The sequence below is a fragment of the Mus caroli genome, unplaced genomic scaffold, assembly GCF_978045245.1.
Source record: "Mus caroli unplaced genomic scaffold, Mus_caroli_1 scaffold_8, whole genome shotgun sequence".
Taxonomy (NCBI): domain Eukaryota; kingdom Metazoa; phylum Chordata; class Mammalia; order Rodentia; family Muridae; genus Mus; species Mus caroli.
In genome coordinates, this window is record NW_028227263.1 from 80,134,657 (window position 1) to 80,153,633 (window position 18,977).

At 42.7% G+C, this 18,977-nt stretch overlaps 1 protein-coding gene across 2 annotated transcripts in view; it reads right to left on the reverse strand.

Annotated features, from left to right (window-relative positions):
• Cers3 (ceramide synthase 3) overlaps positions 1-18,977 on the reverse strand; it is a 101,583-nt gene that overhangs the window by 45,054 nt on the left and 37,552 nt on the right. For both annotated transcript variants that reach the window (XM_085841662.1, XM_029479087.2), the window contains exons 3-8: positions 13,064-13,178; positions 7,138-7,256; positions 4,889-4,946; positions 2,640-2,690; positions 1,235-1,327; positions 6-134 (exon numbers count right to left, since the gene is read on the reverse strand). In XM_085841662.1, the coding sequence (XP_085697788.1) occupies positions 6-134; positions 1,235-1,327; positions 2,640-2,690; positions 4,889-4,946; positions 7,138-7,256; positions 13,064-13,178 (565 nt within the window). The remainder of the gene's footprint in view (positions 1-5; positions 135-1,234; positions 1,328-2,639; positions 2,691-4,888; positions 4,947-7,137; positions 7,257-13,063; positions 13,179-18,977) is intronic.

The following is an 18,977-nucleotide window of genomic DNA, read 5'->3' on the forward strand; positions in this document are numbered from 1 at the left end:
TTTACCTCTAGCCAAATGTCAGATATATCATGAATAAACATCACGAGGGTCCCACTGCGAATGTAATTAGCACACCAGGAGAAGCTCATCAGACTAATAGCAGCCAGGTGGTGGATGACATGAGCGAGGAAATCCTACAGAATGAGAGAGAAAAGGAAGCCATTAGGCAAAAGCAGTGGAAGAGAGAATATTAATGGTACCAGTAACTTACAGCTGCATGTTTTGATGTTTAGAATTTAATATGTATTATATATATATGTGTGTGTCTATATACATATGTGTATGTGCGTTTTTCTTAACAGGGTTCTTGTGAGGGGGCCAGGGCAAGTGTCACCCTTATTGATGACATAATTTAACTCTGAGACAGCACCTAACACTTGTCATCTAATTGTAACTTCTGATATTCTTTTCATGACTCCATGCACGGTATTCTCAGATTCTATGAATTTTCTTGGATGATACCTCTGGACTGCAGTGGACCCTCTAGTGACGGCTGCACCAACCTTTGACTCAAAGAACATTTAGTCTAGCCAGCACCATTTAATCTAATATTTAATTGAACTTAACTTTATTAAACATACATTTCTGTGCAATAGAATTCTATACCTAAGGCACAAACACTGCTTCTCATTTGATTTAACTTGCTGAGGAAAATCTCGTGGCTGAACTCAGGACCTAATACGAAAACTGACCCAGTGACACAGTAAACCAGACAGCCCTGAAATGTATCATGCTGTCACCTTGGGGGCACACTAGTGATACCTGCAACTCAGTTTTTCTGTGAATAAAGCAAAGCTGTGGAAGTGTCAAACAAGGTTTCTCAGAGGGATAACAATGAAGTTGAGGGGTGGGAGGCAATAGCCACACCAAAGTCTTCGAAAACACTAGAAAGAATTGTATAAAGTAGTCTGCCATCAGTCAAAGCTGAGGCACAACGCTAAAGTCATTACACTAACAAGCTTTCCTCCAGAGCCACAGGAGACAGAAAGGAGGGTAGGTATTTGCAGACCAGGAAAACAGCTTCAAACATAAAGTGTCTCTTTTTTTTTCTGCAGGCTTTTATCAAGCCATCAAAGCATGAGTATAATTGAATTTGCCTATGCACTATCACAATCAAAATAGCCAGTGAGCTAGCTAAACATGCACAGCAGACAATTCCCAGGTAGACTAGGGATAAAGGAATGAGAAAAATTGAAGAAATGGATAAAAGAAGTTTTGCAAATACAGAACATACCTTCCTCTTGATATCAGTGCTCAGGCTAAGCACCAGTGACCAATAAAAACTCATCTCCAAAATGTAGTACCAGTACTGGGACGGCAGCAAAGGCTGAGGAGAGGAGAGCATTCATAACTCCAAATGTGACATCTCATGCAATATACTTTAATTTACTGACACCCATTCATGTTCCATATAATTGCAAGAGACAGCAATGACTTAAATTCCCCCAAAAGAGTCAGAGATAACTGTCAAGGTGTATACTTTTTGAAAGAGTAGAGAAGTATTCTAAACCAAAAGAAATATTTTGACTAAGACATTTTAAAAATGCTATCGATGTGAATGCCTAACTTTAGCTTAATGTAAGTTCTGTTAGATATGCAATTATTTAAGGGCTACAAAATTGTCTTCTGAATAAAAGTAGTTAAACTTCAACTGCTAGAATATTTCTTAGTAGTGTTATAGTAGGGAATTGCTTGAGACAACGGGGCAAAGGGAGATATGTTATTGAGTGAATGGACTGTTACCTAAATCCAACCTTTTAATATTTACCACCTTACTTGGTCTCCTCCTTCAATGCCTATGGATTTAATCTCGGTATTTGGCCAAAAGGACAGTAGTCAATGTAATTAAAGCATAGATTTCATGAACACTGTTTAAGAAAGCTGAGCTATCATGCTGAAGAGGCCACAAAATAAATGAATACATACATAAATAACTTTAAAATTAATTAATTAATTAACTCAGGAGAAAATCCTACTAAGTGCCAGTTGGCATTTTATGGCAGTAGGCTTGAAGATAGTTTGTTATGCACCAAGAGTTAACGGATGCTCTTGAGAAGAGCAAATGGGCTAGCATTAACAGGACTAGATGACAATCTGTGTACTGAGTAGGACTTTTCTTTTAATGCTTTCTTGTTCCTTTGTCCTGTTGTTTTATTTCATTTTTACTATTTACTTTATCTGCATGGATATTTTGTCTGCACATATCTATGGACCATGTGTGTGCCTGGTTACTGCAGAAGGCAGAAGAGAATACTGGATTCCTGGAGCTGGAGAAAAGGATAGCCATGTGCCAGCACGTGGGTAACAAGAATCAAAGCCCTGTCTTCCTAGAGGAGGGGTCATTCCAGCAGCTTTCTAATTTTGTTGTTGTTTATGCTGAGGCTAACAGGACAAAAATATTTATTTTAGCCTGCTGCTTTGGTTGGAAAGGAGGGCAGAAGGGTTGCAAGTTCAGGACCAACCTAGGTATGCATTGAATGTAAGGCCAGCCTAAGCTACCCGAATAAGAGTGGGCCATAAAAACAAAACCAACCAACCAACCACCAAAGAAACAAAACAAAACAGAAATCCCCTGAGATCTAGGAAGGTATCTGGACTTGGTGTTCAGCTAGGGAGGGGTTCCTTTAGGGAGGACTTACCTGTCTGGGATAGTCATTCCAAACCTCCCAGAGGTCATATGCCCATGGTTTCTGAAAAACAAAGGAAGCCGAGAGAAGATACAACTGTCAGTTGAAAACTGGTTTCAGCAGGAAGCACACATCTTTCTGGTATTCACACGTCACACTGACCCATGTGTGTGTTCACTGTCACACTGACCCACATGTGTGTGTTCACTGTCACACTGACCCACATGTGTGTGTTCACTGTCACACTGACCCACATGTGTGTGTTCACTGTCACACTGACCCACATGTGTGTGTTCACTGTCACACTGACCCACATGTGTGTGTTCACTGTCACACTGACCTAGAGTGTGTTCACTGTGACACTGACCCACGTGTGTGTTCACTGTCACACTGACCCAGAGTGTGTTCACTGTCACACTGACCCACGTGTGTGTTCACTGTCACACTGACCCACATGTGTGTGTTCACTGTCACACTGACCCACATGTGTGTGTTCACTGTCACACTGACCTAGAGTGTGTTCACTGTGACACTGACCCACGTGTGTGTTCACTGTCACACTGACCCAGAGTGTGTTCACTGTCACACTGACCCACGTGTGTGTTCACTGTCACACTGACCCAGAATGTGTTCACTCTCACACTGACCTAGAGTGTGTTCACTCTCACACTGACCTAGAGTGTGTTCACTGTCACACTGACCCAGAGTGTGTTCACTACTCACTGACCCACATGTGTGTTCACTGTCACACTGACCCACATGTGTGTTCACTGTCACACTGACCCAGAGTGTGTTCACTGTGACACTGACCCACATGTGTGTTCACTGTCACACTGACCCACATGTGTGTTCACTGTCACACTGACCCAGAGTGTGTTCACTACTCACTGACCCACATGTGTGTTCACTCTCTCACTGACCCACATGTGTGTTCACTGTCACACTGACCCACATGTGTGTTCACTGTCACACTGACCCACATGTGTGTTCACTGTCACACTGACCCAGAGTGTGTTCACTGTCACACTGACCCACATGTGTGTTCACTGTCACACTGACCCACATGTGTGTTCACTGTCACACTGACCCGCATGTATGTTCACTGTCACACTGACCCAGAGTGTGTTCACTGTCACACTGACCCAGAGTGTGTTCACTGTCACACTGACCCACATGTGTGTTCACTGTCACACTGACCCACATGTGTGTTCACTGTCACACTGACCCAGAGTGTGTTCACTGTCACACTGACCCATGTGTGTGTTCACTGTCACACTGACCCACATGTGTGTTCACTGTCACACTGACCCATGTGTATATTCACTGTCACAGTGACCCACATGTGTATGTTCACTGTCACACTGACCCAGAGTGTGTGTTCACTGTCACACTGACCCACATGTGTGTTCACTGTCACACTGACCCAGAGTGTGTTCACTGTCACACTGATCCAGAGTGTGTTCACTGTCACACTGACCCAGAGTGTGTTCACTGTCACACTGACCCAGAGTGTGTTCACTGTCACACTGACCCACGTGTGTGTTCACTGTCACACTGACCCACGTGTGTATTCACTGTCACACTGACCCAGAGTGTGTTCACTGTCACACTGACCCAGAGTGTGTTCACTGTCAAGACAAGAGTTCTTAACCCGGTTAACTTATGGAGTATTACGTCCTGAAAGAACTGTGAAAGAAGTTGAGGGGGAACAGGCAATGATCTGTATGGCTGGCTGACTGGCTGACTGACTGACTGACTGACTGACTGACTGACTGGCTGACTAGGTGGAAAGGTTAGATCCTAATTTCCATTTATCTTGGGGAGTCGTGAGCCCCTCCTCATGGCCACTTGTTAGCCACCTTTGTATGTGACCCAGCATCTTCATGGTTAGGTAAATCCTTCGGAATATACAAACAGACCCCTTAGCTTCTGCCAACCAAGGTTAAGATGTTGTCTTCTGGCACCTCGGCTTGTGGTTGAGAATCCCCTGCCTTGCTGTGACCTGCCTGTCTGGCTTTCCCACTGATGTAGTTTTAAAGTATCTCCATTTGTGATGTGCTTTGTTCTGTTATAAAACATCAGGGAAGTATCCCCACATGGGAACATGGAATTCGAGGTGACCTCTATCTGTGCTCCTGGGTCATGGTCAGCGTATACTGTCTCCTATCCTTTTGAGGTAAGAGCTTTACATTGATAGAATTCATAGGCAAAAATATTTAAAATTCAAGATGAATTCCAAGGATGTGAAAATGACAACTTACGTCATACAGAAATACAGCTCCAGCCATGGTTATCAGCAAGTAAAATGTAAATCGCCAGCTGCCAAAAGAAAGGAAAAGCCTCAGTCCTCGGGAGGGTCTGGGGGCTGTGATTGTCGTGTGGGGGGAAAGGGAACTCGGTACAACAGGCTTTGAAGAACAGTATCCTAGAGTCAAATGAGTATAAGCTCATCTTATCCTAAAATCCACACAGGAACACAAAAACCCAAACAGTGGAAAGAGCAATGCCGGACATATCATAATACCTGGTCTCAAATCCTACCCCAGAGCCCCAAAAGCAAGCGCGCTATGGTACTTGCCCAAGAAACAGACAGAGACCAATGGAATATGATACTGTTACAGATACAGCCAACAAAGATGTCAAAAAAAAATACACTGGAAAAAATATAGCCCCATAATAAATGGCACTAGGGAAGCAGGGTATCCACATTTGGGGCTCAGTATGATTTATGTTTCTTACCCTGTACAAAAATCAATTCAAAGGTATCAAAGATATTAATGTGAGACCCAAGAAGACTTTGAGTGAAAGAAAATGTATGTAAAAAAGTTCAAGACATTAACATAGGCAAGGGCTTTCTTGAGTGGACTGTCTAGCTCAAGTCATTAGTGAAAACAAGAATCAATAGGGAGATGCCTTGAAATTAAAGGGTTTCTGCACAGCAAAAACCCTGCAGTTAGCATAGGGGTGAGACAGCTTAGTAGCAAGGGCACACCAGATACAGGGCTACTAGGCAAAAGACTTAAGAACTATGAAAATAAACAAAACAAAACACCCAGTCAAGAAATGGGCCACAAGCCAAATGAACACACACACAGAGAGAGAGAGAGAGAGAGAGAGAGAGAGAGAGAGAGAGAGAGAAGAAAACGGAGAAAGAATTCTCAATTTGCTGCCCCTGATTCATGGGAGGCGAATTCACTCCTGGTCCTATAAATCTAATCAAGAGCCTATAAGAGAGAGGCATAGGCCCTGGGGAGAAATCTACTTCTGTTGGTTTGCTCTATGAACATGATATGAGATGCCTTCCAAATATTTATGGTTAAAGCTATAGTTCAGTGCTGCTCTCAAGAGTGAGAGGAAAACTTTCTCTGTGCAGCAGCCAGCAGTTAATACAGCAAGTGATTACAGGGTGTTCTCAGTCCTCAATGGGGCATCTATACCCACCCCTGCCTCAAGGCTCAGTGACCATGATGGGAGAGGGGGCTGAAACACGGTAAGGGCCAGAGGGCAATGGGGAACGCTGGAGATCCAGTCTTCCTGCTATGGCACAGCCACAGTTACTCATTAACTCGCAGCCCCGCAGAAGGCCTGTGCAAAAGCAAGCTGGTCCACATTCCAGCTTGGGTGGGGGAGGGGCTCACAAGGCCCAGCTCTAGCATAAGAATTCTTTGCAGATGACAGCTTAAGGAGAGGAGTCCCTTGTCTGCAGAGGTATGGCCACTGGTATGTTGCCTAAGCCCCAGTGCCCCCATGCACCCGCAGGCAGAGCTTGTTGCCCACGGTGGCTCCTTACAATGAAGAAGAGGACAGAGATGACAGTCTGAGGGATGTGCCTAGGATGCTTTCTCACACCTGTCACCCCCATAACCACAAAGACAGCAAAGTTGTGGCACTTCCTAACCTCAGCACTAGAAAGGATAAGACATGGTTACGGTTTGTCTGGGTTCAGGCTAGGTACAGAATGTCTGCATAGGCACGGCGTCCACCTGAGAGCCTTGTATCTACTAGAAGACAAGAGGAAGCAAGGACAGACAGATAAGAATAACATCTTTATCCTCAGGGGAAAAAAAGCCCTTCTGAATTATAAATGCTTTCCTTATGCTGTTTAACAACTGAGTTCAAACCTTGGGGTCTCTCAGGAGTCGCTAACTGCATTTTGCACTAAGTCTGTTGCTGAGCTGCTGTGAGATTGTGCTTTGTGCTTTAGCTTGTTGTCTTTGCCGAGGTAGTTAATGAAACCGTTCAAATAAACCAAATGTGCTTTTGTTGGGGTACAGGGAGAAAGCCAAACTGGAAATATCCTATGGAAAGTGGAGAGTGCATGTGGACCCTTCCTCCCCTCCAGTGTCAGGGGGTGCTCTGCATGGTCACACTGTTGAGTGGAGAGTGCAATGTCAGGGGGTGCTCTGCATGGTCACACTGTTGAGTGGAGAGTGCAATGTCAGGGGGTGCTCTGCATGGTCACACTGTTGGCTAAAACTACAGAGCTAGCTGAGCTTTCTGTCCTTCTTACCAAGATTCCTGGAATTTCTGCAACCTGCAAGGCTTGTTTTGCTTCTGCCGAATCCTAAGCCATCTTTCAACCTGGCGCTCTGTCAAGTTACACTTCTTTGCCAGTCCATAAATATCAGTCTGAAAAAAGAAAAAAAAAAAAGAAATAAAAAGAAATGAATAAGCAAACAGTAGTCAGAAGAGAGCCAGCAGCCAGCAGCCAGCATGGCATCTCAGTAGGGTAAAGGCAAGACATGGGGGAAGGAGGAGTGTCTTCACAGGCACACCATGGTCCACACACACACACACACACACATGAACTCGTGCGCACACACACACACTCCATGTATCTGTAAAACTAAGGTAAAGAACAGGATCAAATGTCACACAGTCAGGGGGTGGTGCGATAAACAGGTAGAAGACCATGAATCAGGGAATTCATTTTTTATTGTTAGTGAAATCACATTCACACACACAGACCCCAAGCCAAAGCCAAACAAACAGAAAACAGAGAATGTGAGAATCCCAGCTTGTGGATGGATTGCTGAGAAGAAAGGACTGTCTACATATTAGCAACCCACAGGTTTCAGCTGTATGTGTGTGAGTAGTAGAGCTTACAGTGTCAATCAAACATGATTTCCTCACATTTCCTACAGACACGTAAGTTTGCCTGAGAGTTGCTAGGGTGTGTGCAAGACGTGAAAATAGTCACATGTTGATAAGACGTGGGCTAGGAGGCTTTCTGTTACTTCATTCAGTCTTTCTGGTAGTCACAGATGATAATCCAAGGGAACCCACAGCAGGTGCTGATTAGACACTTTCACAATCAAATTGATACATTTTGTCTATTTAAAAATAACCTAAACTATTTCCCACCATTAAGGTCGTGATTATGAAGTATAACAATGATGATGCTTTCTCTGCTGGGAAACAGGAGCTTTGCGGGCTATGATTTAAAATAGCAAACAACAGAGATGATGGATTACTGCCCAAAGATTATGCACTCCACAGTCCACTAGAGCCAGGAAAGACCCACCAAAATACAAGAGGACCAGACCAGTTTTGCAGTGGGGTTTGTCACAGGAGTGTTCTGTACATTAGACCTATGGTCACTAACGCTCTCCTCTTTCACAAGGAACATGTTCTTCACCAGCTTTTTTAAAAATGGCATTGATCTCTTGGTCTTTCATTTTCTAATATAAGAAAATGCCCTCTTAATTCTGTTATAAAAACAAAGCAAAACCCAAATTGCCTAAAGCTAACTCTCAGCTTCCTGTTCAAGACACGGGCTTCAGCTATGACACAGTGGGTCCCATCCCCAAAGGCCACCAGCTGAGACCAAGCCCTAACATTTCCAGAGAGAAAAAAATATAGTCCTGGGACTTTGATGTGAAACCACTTTTAAAATTATTAACCAGAGCTTTACAGTAAATTTAGGCAAACTGCAAATGAGCACTCAGGGGGCTAAATTTGACAAAGTTGGCTATTGGTCATCTAGCAGGTTGTGGCCAGTCAGATAGTTTCTGCTATATCATCTGGTATGGATCACAGTCGTCCAGGAACCAGGACTACAGCACAGTCACCAGAAGCCACACGCTGAGTACAGACAGAAGAGTGACCATGGTTCTATATCTTTACTGAGTGGCTGGCTCTTCACTAACCTGTTGAGAAGACAAGAGACAACAGAACAGAACACATCAAATTCATCAAATTCACTGTTTCCCCACAAAGCAGCCCAACCAACACCCTACAGGTCAGGGATTCTGGAACCACCCCTGGTTGTTGGCTTTGTTTCTTCCAGCACTGTCCAACAACCTGAAGATCTAGATTGGTCAGTCTATGTGACTGCCCTAAAATGCAGCAAGGACTTATGACAAGGCAGCTTGGTGAGCTATGGAAAGACGGGGCAAGACTGACCTTGCTGAGCTCTTGGAAGTCACACTGTAGCTGAGCCCTGAAAAGTGCAGGGGAAGATGGGAAGGGCTCCCATGTGTGGTTCCCTAGAGGTGACAGTGGGGTGGGTAGGGAAGGCTTAAGGATCAGAAAGCAGCCCCACAGGAAGATACAACTACAGAGAACAAACAAGTTTGGGTCACTCCTGGAAGAATCTTGTCTGGAATGTACATGGTGGGTAACATACAGCCTGCTTGCATTTTAAGACCTTACTCTTGTAAAGGTGACAGTGAGGACAGAGACTAGAGGTAGAGATCATGTCCACATTCCCATGCTGTCCTTCTGTGCTAGGCTTCTGGTTTTCACAGCAAAAGCCTCATACCCTAGGTCAAACAAGACAGCAGGATGATACTCCAACCCAGAAGGCACCACATACATTCTCCCTGGATGGAGGAAAAGGATGCAGCAGGGATCCAGGCCACAAAGATGGTGAGAAGGATAGGAAGCTGAAAACCAAAGGCCCAACCCTGCTGCCCCTATTCCGGGACCCTTGAGCACTGCACTCTGCCCTGAGGAGAATGGCAGGATGTAAAAGCACCTGCTACCCACCTCACAGGAGTGGCTTAGGACCACGGGATGAGCATGTGCTAGACACAGAACCCAATGCTGTCAATGCTGGTGACTCTTATATTCACAACAGAAAAATGACTGTGGGCTGAAAATCATGTACTAAGGTAGAAACCTACATACATCCTTACTTCTAAAATAACCTGACAGCCTATTGATTCCCTGAAACAACATGCAATTCAAATCCCATTGCTTGGTGCATCTTCTTCTGTCACAGGGTTATTTTGAGTACCTGGTGTCTGGGTCCTTACAGTGAAAACACCTTGGAGCCCACTTTACCTTTTTAAATATGTTATTCACCCACTTACTCAAAAACATGCAAAGAGCCTCTCCTTACTAGCAGACCAGGTGTTAGAGATTCAGCAGTGAGCAAAACATTCAAGGCCTTGCCTTCTTTCTGGAATTTTCCCAGATCTTAGACCAATCCAGTTTTGTTACTATTGTATCATTTCTACAAGCACCTGATGTGTATCATCTAGAAGATAGCAAACATGGTGTTTCCTTTCTTGTTTTGGGCTACAGAGGCACCTAGCTGAACTCTGAACAATACTGGCATCATAAATGTATTTTTTGACACAAAACCATCAAGACCCATTCTCTTAGCACACAAAGCAAGTGTTTGCTGGGCACCTAAAGCGTGCAGGAAGAGTCCAAGTTGCTATGGGAATGGGAACAAGGACAATTAAGAAGCAAGCGATTGAAAAAGCATCTTTTAAAATAGTCTGTAGAACTCTGTTTTCGACAGACACAAAATTGATGGTATAGACCTCAAATATTAGTCATTAGCATTATCTTTTGTGTGCCAAGGATGCTCTAAGAAGGGCAAATCGAGGAGCCCAGGGTTGATACTGTGTGCACTGCACGTAACCCAACCTATTCTGTTCTGTTGGGCTCTGGGCTGCATATGAATCAAGAAAGCTATGCGTGTGGCCATACATATTTATAGATGACATTGTCATATCACAGCTAGACACCCTGACCACTCTGAAATGTTGCTGCTTTATTGGTGCAAACTACAGCTGGAGAAACAGCCTTGGGCTTAGGAGCCCAGTTGTCTGAATGAATGTAGGTGTTACCCACAGGTATAACTATTCTACATACATTCTAGGATTAGCATATGATTGTAGTGGTTATACTCAGGTTTTAATTTAATACAAAACATTTCTTATCTACTCAGTAACTTGCTTTAAACTTAAGCTATAAATGGAGAAAATGTTTTAGTATGGTGCTGACCAAGGCCCGTGAAGGCCTCACGATATTAGTTTCTATATCTGAATCACTACTCGAGCCGCAACTTTGCCTTTCTGAGTTATAGTCTATCTTCCTACATTCTAGCACCTTTCAGAATAAGCGTTTTTCTTGCTATCTGGATCTGCTACCCAAATGAGCACCCTTTTGTGAGGCAGGAGCAGTAGGCATCAGGAGTCTTTCCCATCACCTCCTTGGTTTGGTAGATAAAGCTCGCCAATACTTCGGGTGAGCTAGATGTCTTTTCTCTCACTTGATGGACATGTCTGAGTTATACCTATGTCAGGTTGGACCTCACTGTTTGTGGAGTTGAAACCAGCACAACTCCAACTTTGTGGGTGTTTGTTTTTTAAATCGGTTTTCCCATGCTGTGGATAGATGATGACGTTCTCGGGGTGGAGCTGTAGGAGCCCTGCAGGGGTGTGGCCCCTATGCAATGAGCTCCTGTCCCCCCCCCCCCCTCCAGCTGTGTATTAATTGCACGGCAACTGGCTTTACCTCTCTGGGCTTTGTTTCCTCAGCCCAGTCATGAACATCACCTAGTCTAGTTCTTTCCCAGTTTTGTTTTGATTGTCACATGGACATTTTCTTTCCATAGGAAGCAAGCTTTCTCAATTACTTCAAATATCTTAGACTTCAGAGGTGTTGAGATGACTTGGTGGGTAAATGTGCTTATTAGGTAAGTTTGATGGCCTGAATTTAACCTCTGCAGCCCAGGAGGGGAAGGAGAGAACTGACTCCGAAAAGTTGTCCTCTGATCTTCACATGCATACCATAGCACGCATGTACACACACGTCCGTGTGCAAGCACATGCGTGTGCACGCACACACACACACATACACACTCACATACACACAACCCTTTCCAATGACTTGGAGCTCTTGGTTTCAGCAAGTACAGCTGCTAGGAGCTACACATTCTATATACAATATTATGGACATTAGTTATCCCCAAACAGAAATAGGAATAGAAGGACTCCTCACAAGAGTCCCAATTTTTTACACATCACGAGTGGAAACCAAAGTATTTATTTGGGTGGGTGGCCATGGTCACATAAAGACCCTGGAAACAAAACACAGGTAGTGTCAGGGTTTTTGTTTGATAGGTCGGTCATGTGCAGAAGCTAGGAGCAGAAAGAGCTATAGACAGCTCTTCAGCCATGAGCCACACTACACTCTTTAAGTCTTATGTTGTGCCAAACCTCAGTATACCTTCCTGTGCAAGGACCCCACTGGAGCAATGACACCCCCAGATAATAAGCCCTGCCCAATTCAACAAATGCAGTTTAAATGGTTCAAAACCTTTCCCCTAAAAGGTTGGTAGCACGTAGTCTTGGTTTTTAAAACAGGCAGGTGGTAGCTTTCTTTATTCAGTCTAGACGACAGCCACTTTGGAAGAAGGGTTATTTTGCCTGCCATTTTAACTACGCAAAATAATAAAACAGAGGTGCCCAGACATGGCCTTAAAACTACGAAATAAAATATCTTGTGATATATAAACCTTCAGTGTACTGCACCACCAAAGGATACTTTGTATTGTGAAAGAATTGTGATGCTCTTGAAAATTCTATTTTGGGGGGAGAAATCAGGGCTTCTGCATGTTTCCGTGTATGTTGAGGCCTTGGATAAAACAAGGGCAAGTGTGAATAAATGGCTTCCTGGGGATTTCATGATGAATTTCTATAGGAACACAATCATCAAATTATCAGGTGTCCCCTTCTCCATTCAAATGTTTAAAACTCCCATTAAAATGAATTTGTGATATTATTTATTCATTTATTTATTTATTTGCCTTTTTAAGGCAGGTTCTTGCTATGTATCTCAGGCTTTCCCTGGAGTCACTACATAGCCCAAGCCAGGGGCAAACTCGTAGTAATCCTTCTGCCTCAGGCATAAGCCTAAGTTGTTATGGAATTGATTGTTAATGAATGCATGATACTACAGCTTCAAGCAATGCTTTAACTACTAATGCCAGTGACTTTCTAATGCATATCTATACTTTATCACATTTGAGATGCTACAGCGTCTGTCAACAGAGCAAAACAATGTAGTCAACGAATGAAACCCTTTGATGGTCAAGTGGAGGTTCTTTGTTGTATAGACAAAGTAGGTCAAGATGTCTAAACCATTAGGAAAGGGGGCCCTTAAGTCTACAAGCAAAGAATTGAATTGTTACTTACATGTGATGGTTTGCTTGTGGAATGCTTGAAAAAATTCTCTAAGATGGCATTTGGTTTAATTTTGTGCTGTGTCTGTTTAATGCCAAGTGCATTTGCTAGAGGTGTAGCAACAAACCTACAAAATATGAGAAGAAGGTTTAAGAAGTAAGAAGTCAATGCCCATACCAAAAACGCAAGCTGTACCTTTAGATGTCTGGGGAAAGCTTGGACATTTGCTTGTATTGTTCTAGTTAGGATGCTGAGTGTGCCCAATAAGCCACATTGAAAAGCTTAGTACACAGGGTCTGTGCTGTTAGGAGCTGTGGTAAACCATCAAGAGGTGGGCCTAGTGGGAAGTCCTGAAGTTATTGGAAGACTGTCTTCTAAGGGGGAGGGACCATAGGACCTCAGAGTCTTCTCTTCATTTCCGTTCTGTTCTGCCACATGCTTCTTCTATGCTGTGACAGCTTACGAGAGCCCAAGTACTAAGGCCACTCAACCTTGGACTGGAAGCTATGTTTGCTTATTGGCCGGGCAGTGGTGGCGCATGCCTTTAATCCCAGCACTTGGGAAGCAGAGGCAGGCGTATTTCTGAGTTCAAGGCCAGCCTGGTCTACAGAGTGAGTTCCAGGACAGCCAGAGTTACACAAAGAAACCCTGTCTTGGAAAACCAATAAATAAATAAATAAATAAATAAATAAATAAATAAATAAATAAATTGCTTTGGGATATTTTGTTGTAGCAATAGAAATCTGACTAATATACATTGCCAATGGAGCTACATACAGCCAGTCTGTGCCCACCAAACGTTCCAAGGAGACAGCTGGGCATAGTGGCTAATGATTAGAACCTAACACTTGGGAGGGTGATAGAGAAAGACTACAGTGTATTTGAGGCCAGCCTAGGATACACAGTGAGTTCCAGTGTAGCTTCAGTATCTCAGAAGACAGACAAACAAAATAATAACACCACAATCTAAGACCTACACACAAGCAATCATTTATGATCATGTAAACATGCTACACTACACAATTGTGAATTTATTTCATTGTGAGTCCATGTACATTTATGTGCAAGATTTGGGAGTTAGGATGAAATATTATATTTAGAATTTCACTTTAAGAAAACCAAGGGTTAAATTAAGTGTTCATCGCTTTATAAGAAACTGAAAATTTGCTTTCCAAAGTAGCTGCACCATTCTTCACTCCTGTCAATAACATGCCAGGTTTCGAGTTACCCCAAATCCCCAGGTGCTTGGCTTTGCTGGCAGCAGAGATCACACTGACTGTGTTGTCGCTTCTCCCCATTTCCTGTCAGAATTGTCAGTATTCCTAACTGCTGCTTTAAGCTGACTCTCACCTTATTTTTCCAGTTTCTTAAGGTAGAAATGTACTCTTAACCTGAGCTTTCTTCATTTTTACCTAGAGGAGTAAAAACTCTCCCGGTCCTGCTCCTTGCACATTCTAGAAGGTTCTAGTGCAGTGCACTTGCTCCTTTTCATTCCATTACAGACGTTTCTGGGTTACTGAGAGATTCCTGGTTATTTAGAAATGTGTTGATGTCATTTTCATTTACCTGCTAATTTCCTGGTTTCTACCCTCCCTTCCTGTGCACAGTTGCCATCCCCTCCCATTCATGGAGACTTGTGTTTTGGTCTGGCACATGGCATGGCATGGGGAGTGCCCTCTATACATGAGAAGAGCAGACTTGCTGCCGTTGGATGGAGTGTCTGAGAGGTGCTTGCTCAGTTTGATGGTTTATAAAGCTTAAACCTATTTCTTTCTAGCCTTCTGCCTACTTATTCTCAGAGGTTCTTCTGGAATTATAATACATCTTAATTTATAACGTCCAGGTTCAAAATAATAACAAATTACTTTCAATGGGATAAAGAAAACATCATTCATTCTCCCTTTATATTATCATAGAAATATATGTCTTTATATATTATGTCTTTATATATTATGTTCTAATCAACACAGATTTATTGCTATTATTTTATGCAACTAAACAAAGAGTATAAAAAAGTTTTCCAAGTGAAAATGTAGTCACACTAAATTGGTGGATTTTTAATACCCGTAAGTAGTATCATTTATCAAAAGCCTTTACAGTCTTATTTTTTCACTTCAGTCATACCGTCCTTAATTTTACAATTTCCCTTTGGCCCTCTATCTTGATTTATGATTCCCATGATTTTATTGCTGCTGTGATTTGCTGAGTCATCGCTTTCCTGCTTTCATTTAGTTCCTAGGCATACTGTTTCTGATTCTCTGAAAATGCTTTAAGTGTCCAGTGACTCCAGCATCCTTGCTTTCCCGGAGACACTGTCTTCTGGGTATGTACCACAATCTCCCAGTTCTAACATGTCTGCTTAGGTCTTGTTGCATGTTGGTGGTGATGCTAGACCTCAGATCGCCTTCCTCCTCAGTTGTTTGGTCTCGTTTGCCCATCTGTGAGTTAAGTCACTCTGAAAACCTGAAATGCATATTCTGTACTCTGTCATGTGTGGGTACTGGCGTCTCTAGCCCATCAGGTTGCTACGCAGCTGATGACTGGACAGAGACTTCCTTCATCGCTGGGAGCCAAGAGGCCTCCTAGTCTGCTGGGGGCTCTGCTCATATGCTGGGATCCAGCACCCTGGGCAGCCAGGCAGAAGAATTCGACCTCGCTTTCTGTTTACAGAGTGCATCAGAGCCATGGAGAGGTGAGAGCTTAGGGACTTCTGGAGTCTTGCCTGGACCTGCACAAACTGTTAAACATCAGATCACCCTTCAAGATTTCCAAGAACACGTCAGAGCTATGCATGGCTCCACCCCACCTGACACCTCAGCTCTCCACTTTTCATTTAGAGTCTTTGGCTTAGTCGAATTTTTGTACCAGTTATTATTATTTCCTCAATCAGCCAACCACCTTTAACTCTTCCAGGAATATACCCTTTTAAAAACTGTTGGGCATGCTGTGAGGAAGACGGAATACAGACAACAGCATTGTGACAGTCAGGTGATGACAAGTCTCCATTAATAATGCTTTGCAAGACTTCAGCTTTCTCCTTGTAGTGTCTGCCAGGCTGCAAGGGTATATTGTACACGTGAGTTCTTGGGTTTTGCTTTTAAATTGTTTGTTTGGGGCTTTGGTTTTGGTTTTTAGTCTCATTGTGCATCCCTGACTGGTCTGGGATTGACTGTGTAAAGCAGACTGGCCTTAAACTTTCAGAGATCCTCCTACCTCTGCCTCCAAAGTGCTGGGATTAGAGCAGTGTGCTTGAGCTCTTGGCCATTCGGGGTTATTACAGAGATAGCTAAGGGCAGCCCAAATTAAGCAAACCTCAACGCTCTTCCCAGGATTCTACTGTTTTTCTTAGACAACACGCCCTGTGTCATTATGAATCTTTGTCTAATTGTAAAAATGTTGACTCTGAATATTCCTGCTAGTCTTTTTACACAAAAAAAGAATTTCAGAGGTCCTTACTTATGACATTTTTGTAACCTCCTCAATGTCGGGGGGGGGGGGAATGTGTGTGCATGTGCTTGTGTGTATGTTCATGTGGGTGCACAAGTGTGTCTGAGTGTGCATGCACATGACTGTCGAGGTCAGAGAAACATCCCAGATGTGGCTCCTCAAGAGCTACTCACCTTGATTTTGGGGACAGGTTCTTTTATTGATCTGGGGTTCCCTGATTAAGCTACATCAGCTGGCCCACAGCCCAAGAATCTGCCAGTCTTTGCCTCCCCAGCTCTGGGCTTACACGCGCATGTGTAATTATACAATCATATGTGACATTTTTATGATTGAACTCAGGTCCCCATACCAAAGCATAACCACTGAACTCCCCGACCTGCCTCTCAGCCTTTCCCTCTGTGGTTTTTAATTTGCATCAGCCTAATGATTGATCATATTGATTAGCTTTTCATGTGCTTACTTTTCATTTGTGCATTTTCGTTGACTCAACTCTTTGCTTGTTTTTTTTTAAAAAAAATCTACTTATTTATTTACTATTGAGTTACATAGTTTGTCTTATACTCTGAATTTTAATTCTTCAAGACAGATAGTATACACACACTTTCTCCCAGTCTGTGGCTTATCCATTTGACTTTTGTCTTTAAAAATAATTATAGACTTTTTGACATATAAAATAGATTATTTTAAAATATGTAACTTTATAAATATATAACTCAGTGGCTTTCAATTTCTCTTCAAAGTAGCCCAAGCAATTATTATTTTATTTTCCATCTTTACATCTTAACCTTTTCTAGATATTTATAAATTAAATAGGATATATAATTTTTCATATAGATGATATATAATTATTCATATCATCTTCTTTCACTGAGTATGATGTCAGAGCATGTGCTGACAGGAAGTCTGTTCCCTCCTCTTGACAGCCTGAAGTATAGGCACACAGTGTCCTTTAAAAGCAAACATTTTAGATCTTTCCCAAAAGAAACGAAAGCACACGTCCAGCCATGTTCCCACACTCAGATGTACAGTGTTACTCACAATGGACTTACAATGTAAATAACACAGGCGTCCATCAAATAGTTCAAATACACTTGTATGGTGTACAAATATATGCGAAGAGTAGTCAGTCTTAAGAAGAAAATATTAATATTTATATGCATTATATGTGAAAAAATCTCAAATACTTGTTAAATGAAACACATACATACAGTGCTACAGTCTGTAATTCGGGTTATAGATAATTCTAAAAAATATAAAGTTAAAATGATAGAAAGCAAATGGATTAACAAGGATAATAAATAGAAAAGGATAAACGGACCTATCCACATTGATAGGCATCCATATCATAATCCTGGAGATAGTGGTGTGACTATTTGAATCAATCTTTTAATGCACTACATGAAATTAAAACTTCAATTAAGCTGAGTTTTAAAACTACAAGTGTAGTACACTAGGTATGTGGTCCAAGCTGCAGTCTCAGCTACCGGGAAGGCTGAAGGTGTGGATCACTAGAGCTGTATGTTCAATGCCCAGCTGGACAACAGAGAGACCCAACCTCAAAGGGTCACAAATGAAAACAAAATATTCAAATGAGGGCCTGAGGAGATGACTCATTGGATAAAGCTTGTGCCATGTCAACGGTGAGGACCAAAGTCTGGACCCCCAGAAACCAGGTAAATGCAAAGTGAGCCTGGCGGCCTGCTTGCCTGTGACTCCAGTGCTCAGAGGCCAAGACACAACAGGAGCAAAATCAACGCAGAGGAGGAGAGTGTTTGCTTGTTTTTTTTAAAGCTTACAGGTCAGTTGCTGACCACAGTGGGCCCTCTAACACCAATTAACTATCCAGAAATATCCCAGGCATGCTCACAGGCCATCCCCAGAACAAGCGAGAGACATACAGTCAAGCTCTGGGCTCAACTGAGAGTCTCTGCTTTAATTAATAAAATAGAAATCAATTTAGACTGACATCAGCCTCAGGCCTATACAGGTGAGTGCACATATCTGCACACACATGTGCATCCACACATGAACAAATGTGCACACACAAACACACACACACACATACACACACACAGTTCAATGTATCTCAGTTAGTAGGGCATTCACCTAGTCTGCCTCTAATATCAGCCCTTGGGAGACAGAAGTAGAAGGCTCATTACTTTAAGATCACCCTCAGCGAAATAAACATTGTGGCCAGCCTGTGCTACATGAAACACAGTCTCAAGAGCACTCCCAAACAAATAAAAAGAACCAACCCCAACAGGAGGAGGAATAAATAAATAAATAAATAAATAAAATCCTTTCTCCAGTTCTGACAAAGACTGTAACCTCTGCCAGATTTTGTCCATTCTGGTACTTCAAAAAGTTTCTGTTTAATTACAATCTAGAAGCTTGGTGTGATGTTTTGTATATTCTTGGACCAGGGAGTGGCACCATTTGGAGGTATGGCCTTGTTGGAATAGGTGTGACCTGGTCGGAG